Source organism: Leucoraja erinacea, chromosome 28, assembly GCF_028641065.1.
Source record: "Leucoraja erinacea ecotype New England chromosome 28, Leri_hhj_1, whole genome shotgun sequence".
NCBI lineage: Eukaryota > Metazoa > Chordata > Chondrichthyes > Rajiformes > Rajidae > Leucoraja > Leucoraja erinaceus.
Window position 1 is genome coordinate 27,196,166 of NC_073404.1, and position 26,738 is coordinate 27,222,903.

At 43.8% G+C, this 26,738-nt stretch overlaps 1 protein-coding gene across 1 annotated transcript; it reads left to right on the forward strand.

The window, feature by feature from the left end:
- Positions 1–1,819: 1,819 nt before the first annotated feature.
- Positions 1,820–26,731, forward strand: LOC129710830 (protein ABHD15-like; the record flags this gene model as incomplete). Its single annotated transcript, XM_055658101.1, has 3 exons — positions 1,820–2,732; positions 23,881–24,233; positions 26,593–26,731. Coding segments are annotated over exons 1-3 (921 nt in total), but the record flags the coding sequence as incomplete, so codon positions are not given.
- Between the last annotated feature and the right edge of the window lie 7 nt (positions 26,732–26,738).

Below are 26,738 nucleotides of genomic sequence, written 5' to 3' on the forward strand. Positions count from 1 at the left end.
TCCCCACTGAGTTGTTCCAGCATTTGGTGTCTATCTTCGGTGTTTAACCAGCATCTGTAGTTCCTTCCTATGCCCTCCACATATACTGCCAGACCAACTGAGTTCCTCCAGCACTTTGTGTTTTTGGTCAGCAGAGAGGGACTGGGCAGCCATCAGGCTATTAAACACTCCAACCTCCAAATAAGCTCCAAACTACATAGACTAAGGGGGATGGATACAAAAAGCTGGAGTAACTCAGCAGGTCAGGCAGCATCTCTGGAGAGAAGGAATAGGTGATGTTTTGGGTGGGAACCCTTCTTCAGGCTTGGGAGGGGGGGGGGGGGGGCATTGATTAAATTGCTTTAATTGATTTTGCACCACTATTGTTTGCTTTTTTATTTATCTATTGACTTTTGTTGTTTATTGTGGTATTTACAGAGTACCCTGTACTATGTTTACACATCTGCTGCGCTGCTGCAAGTAATAATTTAATTGTTCTGTTTTGGGACAATATGGCAATAAAACACTCCTGACACTCTCTCGACTTAACTTTAACCCTAAAATGGAACTTGACAACTTAAGAAAGAAGGGAGAGAGAAAACGGGGAATTATAGACCAGTTAGCCGTACATCGGTAAAGAGGAAGATGCTGGAGTCGATTGTTAAAGATGTTATAGCAGCGCATTTGGAAAGCAGTGACGGGACGGGTCAAAGTCAGCATGGATTTATGAAGGGGAAATCATGCTTGACTAACATTTTGGAATTTTTTGAGGATGTAACAAGTTGAATGGATAAGGGAGAGCCAGTGGATGTGGTGTATCTGGACTTTCAAAAAGCCTTTGACAATGTCCCACACAAGAGATTAGTGTGCAAAATTAGAGCACGTGATATTGACATGGATAGAGAACTGGTTGGCAGACAGTAAGCAAAGAGTAGGGATTAACGGGCCCTTTTCAGAATGGCAGGCAGTGACTAGTGGGGTGTCGCAAGGCTTGGTGCTGGGACTCCAGTTGTTATAATAGAAACATATAAAATTCTTAGAGGCTTGGACAGGGTAGATGCAGGAAAAATGGTCCCGATGTTGGGAGAGTCCAGAACCAAGGGTCACAGTTTAAGAATAAGGGGTGGGCCATTTAGGACTGAGATGAGGAAAAACGTTTTCACCCAGAGAGTTGTGAATCAGAGGAATTCTCTGCCCCAGTGGAGGCCAATTCACTGGATGTTTTCAAGAGAGAGTTAGAGCTCTTAGAGCTAAGGGAGTCAAGGGATATGGGGAGAGAGCCAGACTGAATTTGGATGATCAGCCATGAATGGCCTACTCCTGCACCTATTTTCTATGTTTCTATGTTTGACATATTGTTTTCAAGGCAGTTTGTGAAGATGCGAATCTATGAACATTTTTCTCCATTCTCAAGTTCAACTCTCGACATTAGCTTTCCCAACGAAACGATTCTCTCTCCCCCCCCCCCCCCCCCATCTATTGGCTGCGACTTTCTGAGCCACTTTAGATGCAAGCCATTGGGTCGAGCTCTGGGTAAAGCGAGGCAGTTCCCCACACACAACTCTTATCGTCAGCTGGAGGTCGGGAGGAGGGCGAGGATTTGCAGAGAGGGACGAGAACACGACCGACGCCGGAGCGCAGATAGAGACAGAAGAAGGGTCCCGACCCCAAACGTCCCCCATGCCTTCTCTCCGCAGATGCTGCCTGTCCCGCTGAGTTACTCCAGCTTTTTGTGTCTATCTTCGGTTTGAACAAGCATCTGCAGTTCCTTCCCACACATTCAAATGGGATACCTGTCGAGATTGTGAGCAGCGAGAGATTTGAGTTGGAACGACAGCCAAACGCCGCTCCTTCTTGACTCGCACTTGGAAAGATGAGTGTGTGTGTGGACGCGGTTGGATGCTGCATCTTGCAAAGCGGCGGGCTGCAGTTTATTTAGGGGGACGGCGAGTCTAAAGGTTTGGTTCAACGACCGGTTCATTTGTTTCAGGCGGGGTGGCGGGGCATCGGATTGAGAAACACAGTGCGATCGGAGCAACTTCCTCTCGTATGAAGTGGCTGCGTGCAAGAAGGCTGGAGCTGTGGGCTTTTGAGCATTTTGCAAACAGCGGTCTGGCGCGTCTCAGCTCATGAGGATATACATACATATATATACACATGTGTGTCATCTGATGTTCGAAGGCTTTGGGAGCCGCTGTTCGTTCACTTTGATGGTTCTGTTAGATTCCAAACAGTGCAACAGAAAGGAAGGGAAATTTCAGCAGAGACTGACTGACTAACTCCTCTTGTCGCTTTGCTTGAGCGCCGTGTGGGCATTTGTGGCGATGCCGCTGTGGGCTCCAGCGCTCTGTATCGCGTCCCTGGCTGTGCTGGCTCTGTTGGCCCGGCGATGGCTCGCTCGGTATTTTCAGGACGGGTCGGACAGCGACCATGCCCCGCGGCTGATCTGCAAACCGTCGGCGCTGGCCAAATACCTGCTCAAAACGTGCCTGGCCGTGAGAGCGGGGTCCCAGCCCCTCTGGCTGTGGAGCAGGTTGCCTCACCTGCAGACGGTGTGGAGTGGGGTGTGGACAGCGGGCGCGGCCGTACACTTCACCCGGGATTACCTGCAGTTGGCGGACGAGGGTCTGGTGGCGCTGGACTGGGCAGTGGCGGCGGCCGGCACCAGGAGGCGATCTTCCAGCAATTCCCCAGCGCCCATCGTTCTCGTCATCCCCAACTCCTTCGGCAAGATCACCAGCAATGTCATCAAGGTGAGAGGCCAGCCCGGGCCAGCGGTAATAATGGGGGAGAAGGCAGGAGAATGGGGTCAGGAGGGAGGGAGAGAGACAGACAGAGAGAGATCAGCCATGATTTGAGTGGCATAGTGGACTTGATGGGCTGAATGTCCTAATTCTGCTCCTATCACGTGAATTTATGAGCCCTGGTGCTGCAACTGCCCCTTCCAAAAACGCAGGTGGACAAATGCAGAGCAAAACGCAAAGTGCAGGAAGAATTCGGGCAGTATCTGTGGTGGAAAGAGTGGGTGGACGGGACCCTTCTTCAGACTGATTGGGAGTAGGTGGAGAAAGCTGGAAAATAGAGGTGGCGGCGGGCAACTTTGGCAAACGGTAGGTGAATACTTCTCCACCCCCTCTGCATTACAATCAGTCTGAAGAAGGGACCCGGAACGAAATGTCACCGTAGGTAGACACAACATGCTGGAGTAACTCAACAGGACAGGCAGCATCTATGGATAAAACATAGAAATTAGGTGCAGGAGTAGACCATTCGGCCCTTCGATCCTGCACCGCCATTCAATATGATCATGGCTGATCCTCCACTCAGTATCCCGTACCTGCCTTCTCTCCATACCCTCTGATCCCCTTGGCCACAAGGGCCACATCTAACTCCCTCTTAAATATAGCCAATGAACTGGCCTCAACTACCCTCTGTGGCAGAGAGTTCCAGAGATTCACCACTCTCTGTGTGAAAAAAGTTCTCCTCATCTCGGTTTTAAAGGATTTCCCCCCTTATCCTTAAGCTGTGACCCCTTGTCCTGGACTTCCCCAACATCGGGAACAATCTTCCTGCATCTAGCCTGTCCAACCCCTTAAGAATTTTGTAAGTTTCTATAAGTTAGAAGGATAGAAGGAATGGGTGACGTTTCGGTCGAGATCCTTCTTCAGACTCGGGTTCAGAAGGGTCTCCACCCGAAACGTCACCCATTCCCTCTATCCAGAGATGCTGCCCGTCCCACTCCATCATTTTGTGTCTATCTACCTTCGGAGAATTGGTCTTTCAGAGAGCAAGCACCGGGCTATGGGGCCGAAGGGCCTCCTGCCGTTCTCAGTAGCTCCCTGAGTGTGAGAGTGAGTGTGTGTGAATCCGTGCGAGTGTGTATGTGAGTGTGTGTATGTGTGTGTGTGAGTGTTTCTGAGTGTGTGTGTATGTATGAGTGTGTGTGTTCGTGAGTGTGTCTGTGTGAGTGTGAGTGTATGAGTGTGTGCGAGTGTGAGTGTGGGTATGTGTGTATGTTTGTGAGTGTGTGTGTGTGTGTGTGTGATTGTGTGTGTGTGTGTGTGTGTGAGTGTGTGTGTGTGTGTGTGTGTGAGTGTGTGAGTGTGTGTGTTTTGGAGATTGAGTTCCTTTCATGTTGTGCTATCCGCTGCTTGCTCGCTTTGTAAATTTCCGTTTAGTTGACCTCCAATCGCGTCACACAAACAAGTCTTTGCAAACTTCGCATCAATGTCGCCTAGAAACTTTGCTTTGAACTTTGCGGGAAGTGTAGTCTATCCGCCAGTGAGATCACCCATCCCACACCCCGCTCACTGGGAGCTTATTCTCAGAATAGGATTTAAAATTTGATATGTTTTAAAAAAAAAAACAAGCGCATCAAAAATTCGTTGCTCAGTCTCAAATAAAAAAGACACGAAATAAACTTGCGCGCAGAAAGGAACTGCAGAAGCTAGTTTATACCGAAGGTAGACACAAAGTGCTGGAGTAGCTCAGCGGGTCAGGCAGCACCTCTGGAGAGAAACGATGGGTGATGCTTCGGGTCGGGACACTTCTGTAGACTTATATGAAATATATGTAGTTAGATGGTCCTTGTGGTTTAATACCGGACGGGGCAGCAAGGGCGAGGGCGAGGGCGGGCTCAGGTGCGTGACATTGGCCGCTGCGGTTTCGCTATCGCAGTGTGAAGCTGCATGTTTGTGTCAGTGTTATTTCTATCTTAATTCAACATTGATGTCTGTGTGCGTAAGCGACTGGTGCCCCCCCCTCCCCCCCCCCCAATCCAACGTGTCAACTACCGCTCCCAGAGTGTTGCAGCTTGAAGGAGCCAACACAGCAGCGTAAATATCCTCACGCTGAGTTCTCAGAATCAAGGGGAACACAGTTTAAAGGAGGTACACAAAATAGCTGGCGAAACTCAGCGGGTGCAGCAGCATCTATGGAGCGAAGGAAATAGGCAACGTTTCGGGCCGAAACCCATTTTCCAGCATCTGCAGTTCCTTCTTAAACAGTTTAAAGGAGACGTGGCTGGGCAGGTTTTTGCTGGGAACGTGGTGGTGGAGGCAATGGTAGATACGGCAGTGGTATCTACTCTAGGAGGCAGAAAGATACGCAGGGAATGGATGGGCAGAGGAGATTAGTTGAATCTCGCATCATGGCCGGCACGGACACAGTGGGCCGAAGGGCCTGTCCCCCGTGCTTGTACTTTTGTATGTGAAAGCAAAACAACAGTTCGCCAACGGCGCTGATGAAGCCCGCTCAAGCAAGGTGCACACAGCAGAAAACAATCGCGCAGGAAATCAAAGGTAGACACAAAATGTTGGAGTAACTCAGCGGGTGAGGCAGCATCTGTGGAGAGAAGGAATGGGTGAGAAGAGATCAGTCTGAAGAAGGGTCTCGACTCGAAACGTCACCCATTCCTTCTCCCCATAGATACTGCATCACCCGTTGAGTTACTCCAGCACTTTGTGTCTACCTTCCATATATTACCCAGCACCTGCAGTTCTTTCTCACACGTGCAGGAAATCATCCTGTTTTATCTCAATACTGCCTGTGCACATTCTTTGAATCCCAGGTGCTAGGAACATCTTGGCTAGGATGTCAAATTCACCTGTGTGTAGAAACATAGAAATTGGGTGCAGGTGTAGTAGGCCATTCCGCCCTTTGAGCCAGCACCACCATTTAATATGATCATGGCTGATCATCCCAAATCAGTACCCCGTTCCTGCTTCCCCCCCCTCCCCCCCCCCCCCCCCCCCCCCCCCGCAGAGAATTCCACAGATTCACAACTCTCCCTTTATCGTTGAACTTGACACAATTATTTTCCTGTTTCAGGGAAATATTTGTGTCAAATTCTATGATAACCAGATACATTGGAAAATCCCAGCTGTTCTGAACACCTTGGACGGAGCATAGAACAGTGCAGTCCAGGTACAGGCCCTTCAGCCCACAATACCTGTGCCGAACATGTCGCCAAGAAACCAATTTCATCTGCCTCCACATGATTCATGTTCTTCCATTCCTTGCACATCCATGTGTCCATCTAAAATCCATCCTCTACTCCCTCTTCACCTATGACTGCACACCTGTACATGGTACTAACACCATCGTCAAGTATGCAGATGATACAACTGTGATTGGCCTCATCAGCAACAACGATGAGCTGGCCTACAGGGAGGAGGTCCAGCACTTAGCAGCATGGTGCGCTGACAACAACCTGGCCCTTAACTCCAAGAAGACCAAGGAGCTCATTGTAGACTTCAGGAAGTCCAGAGGCGGCACGCACACCCCCATCCACATTAACGGGACGGAGGTGGAACGTGTTTCTAGCTTCAGGTTCCTGGGAGTCAACATCTCCGATGACCTCTCTTGGACCCACAATACCTCTACTCTGATCAAGAAAGGCTCATCAGCGTCTCTTCTTTGACTGAAGAAGGTCCATCTGTCTCCTCGATCCTGGTGAGACTTCACCGCTCACCATCGAGAGCATCTTACCAACTGCATCACAGTATGGTATGGCAACTGCTCTGTCTCCGACCGAAGGCATTGCAGAAAATTGTCCCACGCATCACCCGGTTTTTCCACGCTCCCCTCCATTGAGTCTGTCCAAAGCAAGCGCTGTCTGGGGATGGCGCTCAGCATCGCCAAGGACTGCTCTCACCCCAACCATGGACTGTTTTACCCTCCTACCATCCGGGAGCTACAGTCTCTCCGTTGCCGAACCAGCTGGTCGAGGAACAGCTTCTTTCCGGCGGCTGTCACTCTACTAAACCACGTACCTCGATGACTGCCAATCACCCCCCCCCCCCCCCCCCCCCCCCCCACGGACCACGGACACTTATTATTTTTTTTATTCAAATCGTTTTGCTATGTCGCTCTTCAAGGGAGATGCTAAATGCATTTCGTTGTCTCTTTACTGTACTGTACACTGACTATGACAATTAAAGTTGAATCTTGAATCTGAATCTGAAAATCCTCTTAAATGCCACAATGGTATCTGCCTACTGGCAGCATGTTCCAAGCACCCCACCACCCTCCATGTAAAAAACTTGCCCTGCACAGCTCCTTTACACACTACCCCCCTCAACTCAAAGCTATGCCCTCTAGTCTTTGACATTCCCACCCTGGGAGAAAAAAAGTTCTGACTGCCTGCCTTTAAGGGGATAAACACAAAACTGCTGTCGGGTAGTATGGAGATTCCCAGTGTTCCCATCCCCAAACCATTACAGTTCAGTGTTAGTGCATTGACTATTAAACGGTTGTTTGGAGAGGCCGTTTTTGCAGCCTTTGACAGGGATGATTGAGATGTGAACATGAGAATTAGGAGAGGTCGGGCATTTTGGTACCTCCTGCCTGTGCTGACAATCAGTCAGATCTATCTCAGCACCAGCCACCAGACTAAACCCGTAAAACTTGATATCCAAAAATCTATCAAGCTCAGTCCTGAACGTGCTTAATAATTGATCATCCATGATCGTTAATACCACGTGGTAATATCCTGTGGATGAAGAATAGTCTTTACATCTCTGTCCACTTTCTATTTTCTGCTCATGGATCAATCTATAATCCGTGTCAGTACATTACCCTCAATTTCATGCGGTCTTAACTTTGTTGGTAACCTCTGGCTTAGCGCCTCACCAAAGGCCTTTAGAATGTCCGAATAAGAACACATTAGGAGTGACATTGTCGAACCCTTGATTAAATTTGATAGGACGTGGGGAAGCTTTATTCAACATTTTCACACGATATAAATTGTCCCCTTTCCAACCGTTATAATAATTATTTTACCTTTATACGATGGGACGGACTTGACGACAAACAGGGACTTAAATTGTTGAAATTCTTTGTAGCCCAGATTCTGTTTTGCTTTTTGTTTAGTTTAGTCTGTTTTGTTTTCTCTATTTTTTTCTCTTTATTTTCTATTTTTTCTTTTTATCTTTTTGTTTTTATATATACAAGTTCTCTTTTAAACAACTATATTTACATAGAGACCGGGAGGTCTATACCCACTGTGTATTTTGACACTGGACTCGTATTTAGGTTATACCTGGTATTATTGTAATCCTGATCCCTATGTATCAATATCACTGTTATGTTTATCATTATTGGGGGTTTTTTTGTGTTGTTTTGTTTTTGTTTTTGAAAAAAAATTAATAAAAAGATTTTAAAGAAGAATGTCCAAATATACAATTTCCATCTATTTTTCACAATACTACCTTGAAAACCTCTAGTAGTTTTGTCAAATGTGATCTATCTTTCATAAAACTGTATTAATTCTGCCTGATCCTGTAATTTTCTCACAGCGCTGTTATATTTATCTTCATTATGGACTGTAACATCTATCCTACACTGACATCAGGCTAACTCAGTGTCAGTTTCAGTTTAGTTTATTGTCACGTGTACCGAGGTACAGTGAAAAGCTTTTGTTGCGTGCTAACCAGGCAGCGGAACAGAAAGGACCACTCACCTGTAGTCCTCTCTTTCTTCCCTTTGTTAAAATTGTGGGAGTTTCTTTTGCTTTCTTCCAATCTGTGGGAACTATTTTAGAATTGAAAAGCTGGAACACTTCTTATGCCGACGACATTCTATCTCTGTCCCGCCCATTCCCCTGACATCAGTCTGAAGAAGGGTCTCGACCTGAAACGTCACCTGTCCCTTCTCTCCATGAGATGCTGCCTGGCCCGCCGAGTTACTCCAGTATTTTGTGTCGCACTTCTTATGCCAATGGGTTCAGGCCAACAACAGACAAACTTATGCACGTCAGTAACTGCAGGTTCTTCCTCCCACAACCCGAGGTGAGAAGGGAAAGGTTTTATCGGTGCTTGAAGAGAACAAGCTGCCAGAGGAGGTATCTGAGGCATCAACATTTAAAAGACATTTGGACAGGTACATGGATAGGAGAGTTTTAGAGGGATATGGGCCAAATGCAGACGGGTGGGACTAGCATAGATTGGGCATCTTGGTTGGAATGGACAAGTTGGGCCAAAGGGCCTGTTTCCTTGCTGTATGGCTCTATGACTATTTCTGAGGAAAGACCTCCCTCCAAGGCTTCCTAAACAACACCCTACTCCTTGTCAAAACTAAGCATCCAGCCATTGAGCCTGTGAGGACATTCACATGTCCCCATGCTGCCATTTCACAAATGTTCAAACATTTTTCCAGTTCATGCAATCTGCTCTTCTCAACAGGTGGTATAAAATATAACCCAAAATAAATTACTTGCTATCATTTCTGTCATATCAGCTAGGAGGCAGGTGGCAGGAAATCAGGAGCATTTATTTCATTTAATTTCTCAAGTTTAAATATATTTAAAAAAAGAAAAAGTAGATTAAATTCACTGAATCATAGAGTCATGCAGCACGAAAACATGCTAATCAGGACAACTCGACCAAGATGCCCCCATCAAAGCTAGTCCAATTTGCCCAGGTTTGGCTCATATCCCTCTAAACCTGCTTATCTACGTACCTGTCCAAGTGCTTTTAAACGTTGCTACTGTACAAATCTCAACTACGTCCTCTGGCAGGTTGTTCCATTTACCCACCTCCCTCTGTGTGAAAAGGTTGTCCCTCGGGCTCTTATTAAATCATTCTTCTCTCACCTCTAATCCTTGATTCTCCTCCCAAGGGAAAAAACAGGTTGTGCTCTATCTATGCCCCTCATAATGTTGTAAATGTTGATCACCCCTCCATACAATCACCCTCCCTATTCTATTCGTGATTGTATACAGTACATCTCGATAAGATCGCCCCTCAGCCTCTTTCGTTCCAAGGAATAGTCCAAGCCTGCGCAATCTCGCCCTATAGCTTCGGTCCTCAAGTCCTGGCAACATCCTCCTGAATCTTCTCTGCAGTCTTTCTAGCTTAATGGCATCTTTCTTTTAGCAGGCTGACCAAAACTGGACACCATGCTTTTAGGTACAGCCTCGCCAACATCTGTAACATAACGTACCAATCTCTGCACTTAATTCTCTGACTGATGAAGGCCAGAAGCCTTCTCCACTACCCTATCAACTTATATCTCCTTATGAGATACTGCCTCGCATGATAATTCTGTATTGCTACTTGTGACTGTCTCTGACTCGAATGATTATGATTTTGAGTTGCATTCCAGTGATACGAGCTAAGAAAACCAAGCTTATGCATCTCTGCAATAGAGAGGGGATCGGATACTGTTAGAGATGCTGTCTTTCAAATGAGATGTTAAACTGGGTATATGTAGAAAGGAACTGCAGATGCTGGTTGAAACTGAAGATAGACACAAAATGCTGGAGTAACTCAGTGTGTCAGACAGCATCTCTGGAGAAAAGGAATTGGTGACGTTTCAGGTCGAGATCCTTCTTCAGACTGGGGCCTGATTGTTAAGATCGATGCAAATGATTGTTCCGCACTATTCTAAGAAAAGCAGTGAGATAAACCTTAGTCAATATCATGAAACAGATTACCCGATCCTTATCTCTTTGTTTTTTTTACAGCTCACCACGGGCCATAAATTGCCTATGGTGTTTCCTTCCTTTCAATAATTAACAGGTGGCGGCTGATTTCAGCAGCAATGGTTAGGTTAAAGATAGCTATTCCACATACTGATCACTCTCTGTGGGAAGAAGCAGTAGCTGTTATTGATCCATCAAGAAAGAACGTGTCTGCCCTGTCTTTATGATCTCAGGTGAGATAATGTAAATCTCTCTTCCAAACTCAGTGCACTGCGTTGAAATATCGTGAAGTCACAAATGATGCTCTTTTAGGTCATTCTTTTAGGAAGGAGATGAGTAGAAATGTCTTTATTCAGAAGGTGGTGAATCTGTGGAATTATTTGCCACAAAGGCTGTGGAGGCCAAATCAGTGGATAATTCTAAGACAGAGATAGATAGATTTTTGATTAGTACAGGTGTCAGAGGTTATGGGGAGAAGACAGGAGAATGGGGTTAGGAAGGAGAGATAGATCAGCCATGATTGAATGGCGGAGTAGACTTGATGGGCCGAATGGCCTAATTCTACTCCTATCACTTTAAGACCTTCTGACCTTATAAATGTAAGCCTATTGCTCTTCAGCATGCTTAGGAAGTTGAGTCATGAAAAGAATTACCTTCTGAACCTTCTGAATTTGTAGTCGGCAGGGCAGTACTCTGCATATCGCCAACTTGGATCATCTTTAATAATTCATCTTTCATAATTCATCTTTAAATTGAATCCGTTTTTGTCACATTAGTATTCTCACTCACTTTTAGTGGAATCAAGGATGTGAATCAAAGTGATAAAAACAAAATGCATAATGATCCATATTTTAGAAGTTTGGATAGTCATCTACATTTCTTTCCGTTTTTTTCGTCATGGGATCCTTTCCTTTAAAATAGAATGATGCATCATAGTCCCAGGGCGAAGTAGAGAAAGCAGATAGCAACCCATTGCAATTTGTTACTGCGAGAGTTGTGCTGGAAATGTGTTAGATATTTGACCAAAACCAGACTCAGTTATTGATCTCAAACGATTCGTTGATACCCGTTGGGCTGGGAGTGAAAAGTGTGCTTCTTAGGTAGGACAAGCGCTCCAAAAACGATCATATATCAAATATCTATATCTTCAGGAGCTGCAGAGAGAAATTTGAGGATGAAATTGGTTCCACACAGCAACACAATCTCCGTAACAGTAGTGCTTCTCTACAATGTTTTTTTCAATGTAGTCAACGGTCACCATTTAAGTGATGGGCCCACTTTTTACAACTGCTTCCATTATTGTAGAGGAGATCAGTTAGTTAATGGAATGTAGAAGAATGCATGACAATTTGTTGCAGAGTTTCCTATCGATTGGACCTACTGGAGATGCTGTGCACCATGGTATAGGGGTTGGATATGTTAGGTAATTGTTTGTACAGCTCATATGTGCGTCACCATGGCAAGGTTGGAATTGCATTTATTTTTCCTGTTTGCTGAATAAATGCAACACCAATGAATATAGTATCTTTGTAACATGGGAAAGGAGTGGGTTGGGTAGTCCACTGAACCTGTTTTGTCACTTGGGAAGATCATGGTCGATCTGTTACCTAATTCCCCGAGCTAGCCTTTGCCATTAAAATGTCTGGTTAATAAAAATCTTTTAACCTCAGATTTACAGTTAATGATTGACTCAGGAAGAGAGTTCCAGATTGTTTCCAAAATTCTTGCTTGCTAGGCTTGATTCGAGTTTTTGGACTTCTCACCCACTATTTCTAAAAAAGGGTGGCACAGTGGTGCAGCAGGTAGAGCTGCTACCTCACAGCGCCAGAGACCCAGGTTCAATCCTGACCTCGGATGCTGTCTGTGTGGAGTTTGCGCGTTCTGTGACCATATGGATTTCTTCTGGCTGCTCCGGTTTCCTACATCCCAATGGAATGTGATTAAATAAATACAATGGCACTGGTTACTTTTGTTTTTGGAAGCCCTGCTCACAGCTTTGGAAACCCTGCCCTACCAGAATTTTCTACAGAATGTGGCACATATTGTACACCTGACAAAATACAGGTAGTTGTACCTTATCCATAACATAAGTATATTATAATTCACACTGTCATTAGAACTTAAGTAGTTTAAGTCTCAATAGCCACATGGTTTCACTCACCCTTCTTGGGTTATGTGTTTCCTAATGTCATCCTGGCAATGTTACCAAAGCCCTTCCATAACATGAGGCAGTCACAAAATGGCTACCCCACCATAGGCTGAATCAACCATGGACTGTTTATTTTCTGATGATCTTTGCTGACAAATGTTTTTAAACATATTTCTAAATGTCTCAATGAATGGGGCCCTCTGAATTTCCCAGCCATGGTTGGAGGAGGGAAGGGGGCAGGGTATAAAGCAGTTCTGTCCTCTTGGTTCAGTGAAATATGGAACTTCCCTGGACTCAGTGGAAAGTGGAAGGGTGGAGCAAGTGGTCAAATGTGTTCACATCTGGCCTTCAGTGTCTCCCAGACTTGCAATGTACTGAACTGCTCACTAGCTTCCAATTCAGTCGACGGTGGGGAATCTAACTTGCCCAGTGGATTTTTGGGGAGGAACATCTAGTCAGTTTTATGAATTTGATTTAAATCATTGTCAAAGAAAAACTGCTGTAATGCCACACAGTTGATCCACAGAATTCCAAGTATGATTTGTTTGATGATGAGATTTCATAAGTTCCAATATTTAACAATTGGTGGTTGGTTCAAGTAGATAGTCTAAGAAGAAGGTTGTTCTTATTGCTGATCACTTGCTGTGGCTTGAAGAGCCAGCTGTCAACAACCTATTTCTATTCAGAAGGTCGGAATTAGATATTCAATGAACTTAGATTCAACAAGTGTAAGTCTTTCTTTCAAACTCAATGTAGAGTTAGCACAGATGTACTCATAATGTATCTCCCACCAGTGCTTTAGAATATTCTGAGGTCACAGAAGATACTACACAAATGGAGGCTTATCTATCTTCCCTCAGCATGCTTGGGTCTGCCATTAATAATATTCCTTCTTTAAACTGAATCAACCCTGAATCAGGTTAATATTATCACCCATTTTCAGTAGAAACACTCAATTGATTTATATCCTAATATATCCTTTGGAATAGGTAACTTTGTGTTCTGTTCAGTGTTTAAGTGACTTTGGAATAGATTATCAACCAAAATAGGCCATACAGAAAATGGAAAATAACAGATATTTAGCATCTATGCAGAGAAATAGGATTTTCATTAGAATCAACCTGAAATAGAAATACCTTGCAGGTAGATGGAACTAGGGGAGGGGATATTTTTGGGAACATTTAAGTTATTTCACATTGTGTTATCAGTTCTTCAGAAATCAATCAACTGTAGATTTGTACTCCTTGTGGTAGCCTAAGTGATGCACAAATGTATTAGAGGTAAAATCAATAAAGCAAATGTATTTAATCAAACACAAATATGAATTAAAATCTACCCTTGCCATAGTAAGTATAGCCTGAATTCACTGTTGAGTCAGATTGGATTAATCAAGTGTAAATCCTAGTTCCTGTTTCACAGCTGCATTGATGCCAGGCATCACATCATATTAACATAATATATGGTGTACATGGAGGCTACTTTCACATTCATTTATTGTGTGGCTTAAACAATAACATTTGTTTAGTGGCAGGCTCTACCTAAAAAGAAAAACTCCACTTAAAAATGTTTTGAAAAAAAAATCATTAAAATTAAATTATGCCCACTGGTGGTGAGGACAAAACAAGTACAGGAGTGTTTCTTGGGCTCTTGTGTGCAGCCCATATTAAGTGGAAGTAAGTTTCGCCAGTGAATAGAACTAAGGATTTAAGAAGGAACTGCAGATGCTGGAAAATCGAAGGTAGACAAACGTGCTGGAGAAACTCAGCGGGTGCAGCGGTGAAGGAAATAGGCAACGTTTAGGGCCGAAACCCTTGGGTTTCGGCCCGAAACGTTGCCTATTTCCTTCGCTCCATAGATGCTGCTGCACCCGCTGAGTTTCTCCAGCACTTTTGTCCACAATAGAACTAAGGAGTTTTTTTCGAAGATAGACAGAAAAAGATAGAGTAACTCAGCAGGGTCAGGCCAGACAGCATCTCTGGAGAAAAGGAATAGGTGATGTTTCGGGTCGAGGCCCTTCTTCAGACTGACTTTTTTTTACTGACTGCAGCAATAGACTGCGCTGTGAAATGGAACGCTGCTTGACTCACCTATACGAGTCTATCTTTGTTACTGGACAGTTTTTCCGGGTCTTTCGAAAAAAATGTAAGCAGAATACCAGCAGAAAGTTACCGAGCAGGCAGTAATGCCCCTGTCCCACTTAGGAAACCTGGACGGAAACCTCTGGAGACTTTGCGCGCCCCACCCAAGGTTTCCGTGCAGTTCCCAGAGGTTGCAGGTGGTTGCCGGAGGTTGCAGGTAGTGGAAGCAGGTAGGGAGACTGACAAAAACCTCCGGGAACTGCACGGAAACCTTGGGCGGGGCGTAAAGTCTCCAGAAGTTTCCGTTCAGGTTTCCTAAGTGGGACAGGGGCATAAGGGATGGCACCCTGGCACGGAAGACTATAACTTTAACTTTGACTTCCACGTCTTCCTTGAGGAGATTGCATCACAGAGGACCGGTTTCTTGTGAGAGTCAAACTGCAAGGATGTTAGTTCTGCCATTTGGTGGGAGATGGTTGTGGCATTAAATGCAGCTTTCTAACCCCAGCGCTGCTGACCAGTGCCAAACCCCCTGTGGCATTGATTCCTTGAACAAAAAATGCAGATCCTGACGGACTCTTGGGATGAACTTCAAACTGGAGGAGGAACATCTGGGTGGCACTAAGAACCTCGGGTCTGTTTGGCAAGAGCCAAACAAGTCCAGCGTAAATGGCAAAAGGAGTGCAAGAGTATTACACCAACCCATCCCACCAAGCAGCTCCTGCTCCGTCTGTGGCAATCCGCTGTGCCTGCTGCAAGTGGCTTCCCCAGCCACTGCATAATTCATGGAAATGGAGTGGAAGTGAATCGCCCTTCACCCTGAGGGATTGCCTAAGAAAGGGAAGGAAGAAATAAAGAGCCTGACGGTGCAGAGGGCAGATCCCTGAGTGACCAATGTGACCTGGAGAAACATTTGAGCAATAATATCCGTTAATAATTAGTGAAATAAGTCAATTGAATGTTACATTTTGATAGAATGGTGGTTATTAGGGTTCATCAGCGGTGACAGCCTGACAAATACTTGCAGAAGCTGAGCATCAAACATTCAGATGACAGGAAGTAACAAAATAGATTCCTTATCTTTCAGCCTTTGTAATTCTGCAACTTGTACAGTACCTGAAGCTGCATAACTGCCCGTTATTTTATCTCCAATTTGAGAGGCCTATCTAGAACACCCACATCTGTGACACAATTGCGCTAAAACCACATCAATCTGAGAAACCGCATACATGATCACAGCAGACATAGCTAGCGGCTGCTCTGTGGATAATTGACACTAGAGTATTTTCTTCAGTCACGGAAGACCATTTATATTTACGCACATATGATCAGAATTACAATCCTTAGCATTCATTTTGAAAATCCACTAATTTAATGTTCCAGAAACAGTGGTTTATCTTCACCACTAAAAAAACATTGGACACGATCTTCAAAAATACTGCATGTCACAGGATCTGTGCATCTACAGCATTGGTGTGACATGTGCAGTGTCATCCATTATTGATTAGTGAACTAACCCCCATTAAATATTAACATTTGACAGAGCCATGGTTGGCAGAGGATGCATAGTTAGTTCATGAGTAGTGGCAGCCAGACAAATACTTGCAAAACCACACCACGTGAGCGCTCAGTACAACGTCACTCGACTCACTCGGGGGAAGAAACCAGATTGAAACCTTGTGATTTTTTATTTTGGCGCGGTTCCATTTTGTTGGAAATTTGTTACTTGATGTATTTGAATAGTTGTGACGTTTTTCCGTCTTGCAGCATTAATGTTATCTTGAAATTGTTTCATCTCAATGGACCTGTGCTATTGTTTTGAGTTGCCTACTTTGTGATTCAAATCGCAAATTGCAGACTTAATTAGTATCAAGCAGCAGTTTACTAGATCCACATGTGAGATTAACCTGGGTCAGGGCGATTTGTCCCGTTTGTGGTAATTTTCTCTTACATCTACACTGAATTCACCCTGAAACTGTGCAGGTGGGAAAATCTAATCAAGACTCACAGAGCAGTACAGCCCAGAATTGTTAAATAGCACAAATAAAATGATATAAATACAAATACTATTAATAACACAACGTGAGATGTTATATACAATTACAGAAGACAAATTGTTGTATGTTAGTATGTCCTCTGTGTTCTGTAACTTCTGCAGCTTTGACCCTTAACGAAAACCTACGGCAAATACTGTACTCTGCACAGGTGATGAACGCTCTCCAAAATTCTTGTGCGAGCTATTCTTTAACTGAAGTGTTATTCACTCTTTGATATTATAGTTGATCCAGTGGGGTGGCACAGTGTTGCAGCAGGAAGAGCTACTGCCTCAGAACGCCAGAGTCCTGGGTTTGATCCTGACCTTGGGTTTTATCTGTGTGGAGTTTGCATGTTCTCCCTGTGACTACGTGTGTTTCTTCTGGGTGCTCTGGTTTCCTCCAACATCCCACAGACGTGCGGGTTGGTAGGTTGAATGGTCTCTGTAAACGGCCTCAAGTGTGGTGGAGTGGATGAGAAAATGGGTTAACTAGAGTGAACGGTTGATTGATGGTCGATGTGGACTCGGGGCCAAAGTGACAGTTTTACATGCTGAATGTCTAAACTAAATGGCAAACTCAGCTTGCATTTCCTTCAGATGCCTAAGTCAGTCCTGGTTTATAATCCAAATTTCATACTGTGACAATTTGAATGAGACAGTATACTCTTTTGATGTACTACCTTCATCTTGTTTGCTGCTACAAGAAATATTTGATCTCCAATCATCAGCACAACAAAGATACTTTGATGGGGAAACGTTTGAGTGTATTCTTCTAAAAGGTTGTTAGCTCCATTTAATAATGTTTGCCACTTTCAAATGCCACTGGGGTCAGAACTGAGCCATCTTGTCATTTATGCCATGACTTGCAAATGTTAGTGATATCAACACAGCAGGGGAACCAGAAGAAAAGTCTTATTTCAAAGGGCAAAATCTACAAGATTTTATTTTGGTTTACTAGTCTGTTTGAAAAAAAATCAAACACTGACACTGCATCTCCCATACCATCTTGGAATAGAAATTTAATTTAAGTTTACTGTGAGTTAAGTGAAGGCACCTGACTACAATTTATCCAGCAATAAATAATTTTACAATATTCGCAGCTCGAAAGTAAAGTCAATGCAGAATAATTACTCCTATACTCTGCAAATTATACCACTTAGGTTAATTCATACCTGTGTCTCAAATAAATAGTGGTCAGTACATACGTGTCTGTTTACCGTAACATTATATTTTCGCCGTAGCTATAACATTAAAGTGAATTTCAGAATTGTGGTATCATGTTTATTTTGATGCTATGAATCTCACCGTTGATTACTGAAGTACACCACTGATTCTTAGGGGATGCTTTATCTCAAGACCACACTATTCCCTACCAGCCCTGTAGTTTAGTTTAGTTTGGGGATACAGCGCAGAAACAGGCACTTTGGCCCATCGAGTCAGCAACCGACCAGCGAATGCCGTACAGGCGATCTTGCACGCTAGGGACAATTTACAAATTCTACCAAAGGCAATTAACCACAAACCTGCACGAATGTGGGAGGAAACCAGAGCACCCGGAGAAAACCCACGCAGTTACAGGGAGAATGTACAAAACTCCATACAGACAGCATCCGTAGTCAGGATCGAACGCGGGTCGCTGGTGCTGTAAGGAAGCCATTCTACCACTGCGCCACTGTGCCACCCCGCAAGAGCTCCGCCAAATTTCACAAGATAAAAGTCTATTTATTTAAGTAGCCCTGTGTGTCCTGGGAACGAAGCTGGTACAGATTGTAGAGAGAATGGCTAGCAAAGATTGGTAAAAATCCCCTTGGCAACCCCTTCCCCCAAAAGGCCATTTGTACTCTCTCCTCAGGAGACGACTGATATATTGGATCAAGGCCATGCCTGCAACTTTTGTTGAGGCCCCTTCAGCTATTCGCCAGCATACAGTGGACCCGTTAGACTATCATCAATAGCATTATAGAGCCAAAAGACATGGGAACTGTACGAATTAGGAGTTTGATTTAGTTTAGTGGAAACGAGCACTTCAGCCTACCAAGTCCACATCAACCATTGATCACCCATCCATACTAGTTCCATGTTATCCTAAGTTCACATCCATTCCGTACCCACCTAGTGCAACGTCACAGAGTCCATTTAACCTACAAACCCATACGTCTTCATCTAGTGATGATCTAAAAGCAGATCTATACTATCTCCCAAATTATACCACTTAGGTTATAATTTGGGAGATAGTAAAGAATTGGGAGTTGACCTCTTGCAACAGGGTGTGATTGCATGAAGACATGACTGACCACAGGAAAAAACACACTGTGTTCACACAGAAGCAATGGGAGAGAACCTTCATTGTAGAATCTTAACCAGAGGAAGCATTTCAACATTTCCCCATTTAAAATTGTACTCCATTTACAGGATTAAATACCAAGCCTGAAAGTTAAACGCTGTTAAGGAACCTGGCAATGTTAGTTTTCGAATAACTAGACAAGATATATTCTGCCCAGATGGTGCAAGGATTGCAAGTGAAATTAAATATTGGGTTGAAAGATAATCATTTTCATTTTACTTATCACAGCACCATCTATTATAAAGTTACTGTAAAATCAAAAAGTTTGATTATACTTACTGCAACATGTAATCCTATAATGAGTATGGGTGTGGCATTCACTTTACATATTCACATACAAATTAGTTCCACTACTGTACTTCCTTACTGCCCTGTGATTCACAAAATCATCATTAAAGGAATCTGAAAATGCTCTGATGTTCCTTCAAAGGCTCTTGAATTGCATCTAATCAGCAGTGGTAGAGACTCATTCACCGTATGTTTTTTGTAAGCTCTCTTTGATTTGAGAAGTTGTAATGTGGTGTCTCGCAAGACATTTATTTTTTAAGAAAAGCTGACTACCAGTTAGGTGGATATTGAGAACAGTCCTTTTTTGACTCAGTTTTCAGGATCTTGGCATCCCTGGCTCGGCCAGCTTTCATTGCTCTTTCCAAACTGCCCAGGAGAAGGCAGTGGTGAGCTGTCTTCTGGAGCTCCTGCAGTTTTTCCAGTGAAAGTATTTTCACAATTACTGTTGGGCAGGGAATTCCAGGATTTAGATGCTGTGATTATGATATATTTCCAAGTTATGAAAGTGTGTGACTTGGAGGGGAATCTGCACATGGTGGTATCCCCTTATGCCCAAACACTTTTTATTCTTACAAGTCAATAAGGCCAATAAGTTATCCTCTTCCTATTTCCTTCGCTCCATAGATGCTGCTGCACCCGCTGAGTTTCTCCAGCTTTTTTGTGTAACCCACTTTTTATTCTTGTTGGAAGTGGTTGCCAGTTTGAGAGGTGCTGTTCGAGTAGTTTAAGTAGGTAACTGCAGTGGAGGTGGTTTACAGTCAAACCCGTTTCTACCAGTGGAGGAGGGAATTAATATTCAGGATGGCAGATACCATCCTGAATATAACCCTAATGCATCCTGAATATAACCCTAACCCTAACCCTAACCCTAACCCTAACCCTAACCCTAACCCAAACTGACTGCCTTGGCCTGAATGATATAGAGCCTCATGACTTTTGTTGTAAGTGCATAATTCCAAGTGGAGAGCATTCCACCTTGTGGACTGTGGGAGGGTTATGGGATATCAGAAGTGGGTTACTCCCCAAAGAACACCTAGAGTCTCACCAACTGCTGTAGCCGTTGTATTGGATCGACTGGGCTTATACACATTGGAATTTAGAAGGATGAGAGGGGATCTTATAGACACAATTCTTGGACAGGTTAGTTGCAGGAAAAATGTTCCCGATGTTGGGGAGTCCAGAACCAGGGGTCACAGTTTAAGAATAAGGGGTGGGCCATTTAGGACTGAGCTGAGGAGAAACCTTTTCACCCAGAGTGTTGTGAATCTGCGGAATTCTCTGCCACAGAAGGCAATGGAGGCCAGTTCACGGGATGTTTTCAAGAAAGAGTTAGATATAGCTCGAGATAGACACAAAAAGCTGGAGTAACTCACCGGGACAGTCAGCCTCTCTGGAGAGAAGGAATGGGTGACGTTTCGGGTGGAGACCCTTATTCAGACTCTTGGGGCTAACGGAATCAAGGGATATGGGGAGAAAGCAGGAATGGGGTACTGATTTTGGTTGATCAGCCATGAACATATTGAATGGCGGTGCTGGCCGAATGGCCTACTCCCTGCACCTATTTTCCATGTTTCGATGTATTCATATGTCTGGCTCAGTTAAGTTTCTGGCCAATAATGATCACCATGATAATGATAGCAGAGGCTTGACAATGGTTATGTCACCTAGAGTAAGACTCTTTACTTGGAGATGGTGTGACATTATTGTGGCACAAATGTTCCTTGCCATTTATTAGCCCTTGTCTTCATGCTGTATGTAGGTGTTGATCGATTTATTGTATAATACAGCATGAAAACAGGCCCTTGGCCCCACCAAGTCCATGCTAAATATTATTGATCACGCATTCACACTGGTTCTATGTTATCCCACTTTCACATCCACTCTTTACACACTAACTAAAGGCAATTTACAGAGGCCAATTAACCTACAAAGAAGTACTCACATGATGCCCACACAGTCACTGGGAGAATGTGCAAACTCCATGCAGAAGGCACCTGAGGTCAGGATCAAAGATTATAGTGCAGAGCAAGATAGACCACTCCTCCGAAATCCAATGGACTGACGTGTAGTACGTAACGGTACGTCACGGCCGCCATTTGTTTATGCCAAACGCGACATCTTTGGTAGTGGGGACGGACTCCACTGTTCTACAATCTGCTCTTACATCAGGTCGCAGGGAAAAGCAAAGATACTAGAGGCTTCTCTAGTATCTTTGGGGGAAGAGGACGTTTCCTCCACTCCTGAGTTGATCAGGGACTGATTCTCGATCCCCCCCCCCCCCCGATACCAGATGAAGGCGGCCGGCGAGAGAGCCTCAAGCGTCTGCCCGCGGTCGGCGCTCCCGAGGCAGCGGGCAATGCTCCTCTAGTATCTTTGGTGTAATCCGTTCCAAAGATTGATCCACTCTATCATCTTTGGTGTAATCAGTGTTGTAGGGAACAGTGTTTTATAGATCATTGATCACTTCACATATTAAGTTAATATTATTGTAAATGTTATGAATATTATTGTAAATTGCCGCTCATGTCATACCCATGTCATACGACGCTTTTTTCGCAGAGTGGCGCATCTTGCTCTGCTCTATAATCTTTGGTCAGGATCAACCCAGGTCTCTGGCGCCATGAGGCAGCAGCTCCACCAGCAGTGAGTGCCACCTTTGTGCTGTAATGTGAACTACTTTATTTGAACTCTTGCATCTGCTCTGCCATTCAATAAGATCAAGATTAATTCCTGTCCTCAACGGCACCTTCCCATTCAATGGCCATCAAGGGAATAAAAATTATCAAATATTTATTAAATATTTCACAAATATTTGGGGAAGAAAATGAAGATTCTCAATTTTATGAGTCGTGAAGTCCTCCCTCTTCTTTGAGTGTGCTGCTCCATCCTTTACTCGTGTCCATGTAACTTTGGCGAAACCAAGCATAGACACGGCGACCATTTCGCCGAACATTTGCATTCGTTTCGCCAAGGCCTACAGGTTCTCCTGACATTTTAACTCCTCTTGACATTCCTATACTGGCCTTTCTCTCCTGGGCCTGCTCCATTGTCAGAGTGAGGCCATATGCAAACTGGAGGAACAACACATCATATTCCGCTTGGGTAGATTATAACCCAATGGTATGAATGTTGAACTGTCCAATTTTACTTACCTAAATTCCCCGCCCCTTCTTTCCCCCACCCCACCTTTCTTCCCCTCCGCTCTCTCCCATGTGCCCCACATGGACTTCCCTCCCCAACACCTTCCTACAGTCCCTCTTCCAGCTTCACAATTTACAACTTCAACCTTTTTGTCTCATACCTCCTGTCCTTAAATCATGGCCTTTGTCCAACCATCTGCCTATCACCCCACCCCGCCCCCACCCCTCTCACCTATATCTGCCTATTGTATACCAAGCTTTGTCTTGCCCCTCCTCTATTCCAGCTTTCTTTCCTCCCCTCCAATCAGTCTGAAGAAGAGTCCTGACATGAAAGGTCACCTATCTATGTTTCTCCAGAGATGCTGCCTGACCCGTTGAGTTACGCCAGTACTTTGTGTCTTTTTTTGTTAACCAGCATCTGCAGTTTCTTGAATCTAACCTTGTCATCGTCATTCCAGCCATAGAAAATTACCTCAGAATTTACCCTGTCAGGATATTATGCGTCAATGAGATTAGCTCTCTTTCTTCCAAATTACAAGACCGTAAACCTTAAAGGGACTGTGGGAAACTGGACCAAAAGTTGCTGAGAAAGACACTCAAATATTAAGAAGATGGTACATGGTATTTTATCGAGGACATTTAAAGATGGCCATTGTATGATGATGTTGATAGAAATGCCCATGTCCGCGTGAATGAATAATGAGAAAAGCAATGAGTAAAAATCATAAGTTCATAAGTGATAGGAGTACTTAATCATTAGGTTATTTGGCCCATTAAGTCTACTCCGCCATTCAGTCATGGTTGATTTATCTTTCCCTCTTAGCTCCACTCTCCTGTCTTCTCCCCATAACCCCCAAAATGTTGGAAAGCACATTTTAACTAAGATGTTATTGAATATATTTACAATCCTGCCGTTTTGTCTTAAGATTGTCTAATTTTACGAATTATGAAATAAAAAGTTTCCGAGTGAAAAGAAGTTCATGATTGAATGATTGAATGATTGATTGAATGAATGAATGAATGTGTGAATGCATGATTGAATGAATGAATGAATGAATGAATGAATGACTGATTGATTGAATGAATGAATGACTGAATGATTGAATGATTGAATGTATGATTGAATGAATGAATGAATGTATGAATGATGATTGAATGAATAACCAAAACTGGCTGGTAAAGTATTTTCTAACACATGAATCAAGAGGCCCATCCTGATGAAAGTATCTGAACATGGATACTAAACCGAGTTTCTTAATGGTCGCTAACATTAAGTACACACCAAAATGAGCTTCTTGACTGTTTGGTCCACAGTGCTAAAGAGTGTGAGACCAAGGCAATGCACATCTCCAATTCTGTGCTCCACTGTAGCCACGTGGAGATAAATATCTGGCTCAACTAAACAATGCTATAAATTGTGCTCATTCTGATTTTGTCTTTGAAGCTTTGTGCCTCAGCCCTGGATTGTGGCCATCGCCCAGTAATATTTAATAGAAGATGCCAGAATGGATGCCTTTTGACGACACTGAAGCTGCAGCAGTTTGGTGATCCATCTGATCTCAGAGAAGCAGTCAGATACATTCGATACAAACATCCAAATGCCAGGCTCTTCACTGTAAGCGAGAGCACAGGTGCTGGGCTGTTGCTCTCCTACCTTGGCGAGTGTGGGTCCTCCAGCTATGTGACATGTGCTGCCTGCATCTCACCCATCTTCAGATGCCAGGAGTGGTTTGAGAAAGGATCGCCCTGGCTTTATCATTGGCTTCTGCTCCTTTATCAAAAAACTTGGCTGAGCAGGTGAGTGATTTGAAAAGTATTTGTCGCTCACTGTGAACTACATAGATACATAGAAAATAGGTGCAGGAGTAGGTCATTCGGCCCTTCGAGCCTGCACCGCCATTCAATATGATCATGGCTGATCATCCAACTCAGTATCCCGTACCTGCCTTCTCTCCATACCCCCTGATCCCTTTAGCCACAAGGGCCACATCTAACTCCCTCTTAAATATAGCCAATGAACTGGCCTCAACTTCCTTCTGTGGCAGAGAGTTCCAGAGATTCACTAGGCAGGTATACAGTGCATGATGCTGCAGTTAATATTTGTTATGGATTTTACTCCTGTACTGTGGAAGCTCCTTTTCCTACACTGCAGGGTAAGTCAAAGTCAATTTTATTCGTCACACGCACCCAAAGGTGCAGTGAAATGAATTTGCCAGCAGCGATACACTTAAAAAGAACACACAATACGCAATAACATTTAACACAAACATCCACCACAGCATTCTTCACTGTGGTGGAAGGCAACAAAGTTCAGCCAGTCCTCCTCTTTTGTTCACCTGTGGTCAGGGCCATAAAGCCTCCGTAGTAACCGCTACGGACAGCCCGATGTACAGGCCCTCTCGTCGGGATGATTGAAACTTGGCAGTCACTTCATAACATGTTGCAGGCTTTACCAATGATTATTGATCATTCTCAGTGAACTACCTCACTATTCTGCACTTATTCAATGTTCATGAAAAGATGAAAGACTTGGATAGCCTGAACCATTTTCCTTTTTCTTTTAATTTGCTAAAATTAGGCAGGTACATGGATTGGACAGGTTTAGAGGAATATGGGGCAAATGCAGGCAGGTGTGACCAGTGTAGATAGGTGATGTTTGTGAGATGCAAATGAAGTCTGAGGCAAAATCGCAGTAGATTGTTCTATGTTCTATTGCATGGACATCAGGCACAACATCATCTGGTCTGGGTAAGATATTTTTGATGACAATTTGATGATGCTGCTGCCATTTTTTAAAATATATATACTGAACTTTTGTTGTTTACTATGGGTTTTACAGGGTAATATGATTTTGTACTTGTTATGCTGCTGCACGGAAGTGTTTCATTATTCCGTTTCGGGACATATGACAATAAAACACTCTTCACTCTTACAGTGGAGAAGTGGTACAAATGTCACTTGACATTTATCAGTTCAAGTTTCAAAGTTGTATTGGAGTTTGTTACATGCAGGCACAATCTGCTTCATTATCTGAAGAGTGGTAAATTGAGCTGAACTCCATGTGATCATATTATAGCACTGAAGAAGATAACAAAGATAGGGAGGAATTTGACAATAAAGGAAAATAATCCTTGATCGGAGCTCTGAGAATGGATTCCAGTTTAGGTTAGTAAGCATGTGGACATTGATCAGAACTGAATTGGGATTCAGGTAACGACTTTTGAATGAGTTGTGGTGTGTGGAAGGTGGGTGTGAGACTAACCAGCAAAACATGGGACTTGTTGAGTTTGGAAGTCAAAAAGACATATTTCTTTATTTTAGCAGCAGATGGGCTGATGCAAAGGTTCAAATGTTGATATGTTAGAGGTGAAAATAGTTACTTTGTGATGAAACTGATATGCGCTTGGGGTTAAAAAGAATGCCAGGTTAAACAGTGTGATTCAAGCTGAGAGGGTGGTCAAGGATGGACATGAAATCTAAAGCAGCCACCTAAAATCAAAAGCTCTCAGGTACCTCTAGAGGCAACAAAGCATTGCGCATTTGATGTAAGATTATTTTAACGGAGATAATACTCAAATTGTCATGTGTAAAGCAGTTTGTTAGATCTTAGAGTGGATTTACCGGGGAATTGTTCATAACTCTGCTAAGTAATGGTGTGCAGAGGGGATTTACCAGAATGCTGGCTGGATTAGCTGGTGTTAACTCCAAGGAGAGCTTGGATAAATGGATTATTATCTCTGAACGTCAGATGTTAAGGGGAGAACTGATAGAAGTTTTTAATATTATGAGAGGTATTGATAAGGTAGACTTTTTTCCCAATGGTGGTAATGTCAAAGGCCATCAGGCATAGCTTTAAGGCGAGGGGCGAATTTGTGATGTGCAGGACAAGTTTTTTTTCACACAGAGCGTGGTGGGTGCCTGGAACATGCAGCCTGGGGTGATGGTGGAAGTAGATATGTTCGTAATATTTAAGAGGTTTTAGATAGGCACATGGATATGGCGGGAAAGGAGGAAATGGATCAGTTGCCAGCAGATGAGTTTAGTTTACCTTGACATCATGTTCGGCACAGATTTTTGGGTTAAAGAGCCTGTTCCTGCGCTGTATTTTTCTATGTCATGTTAAAGGCCTATTTGTTAATATCCTTGCCCACTCCAGGTACACCACTGCACTGGGAGAGATCATTGACATGGAGAAGTTGTTTGCTACACAGACGCTGAAGGAGCTTGAGGAGGCGCTGTTCTGCCAAACGAAGAAGAGCAACTTGACGTGGGACGCGTACTGGGAGAAGAACGACCCTCTAC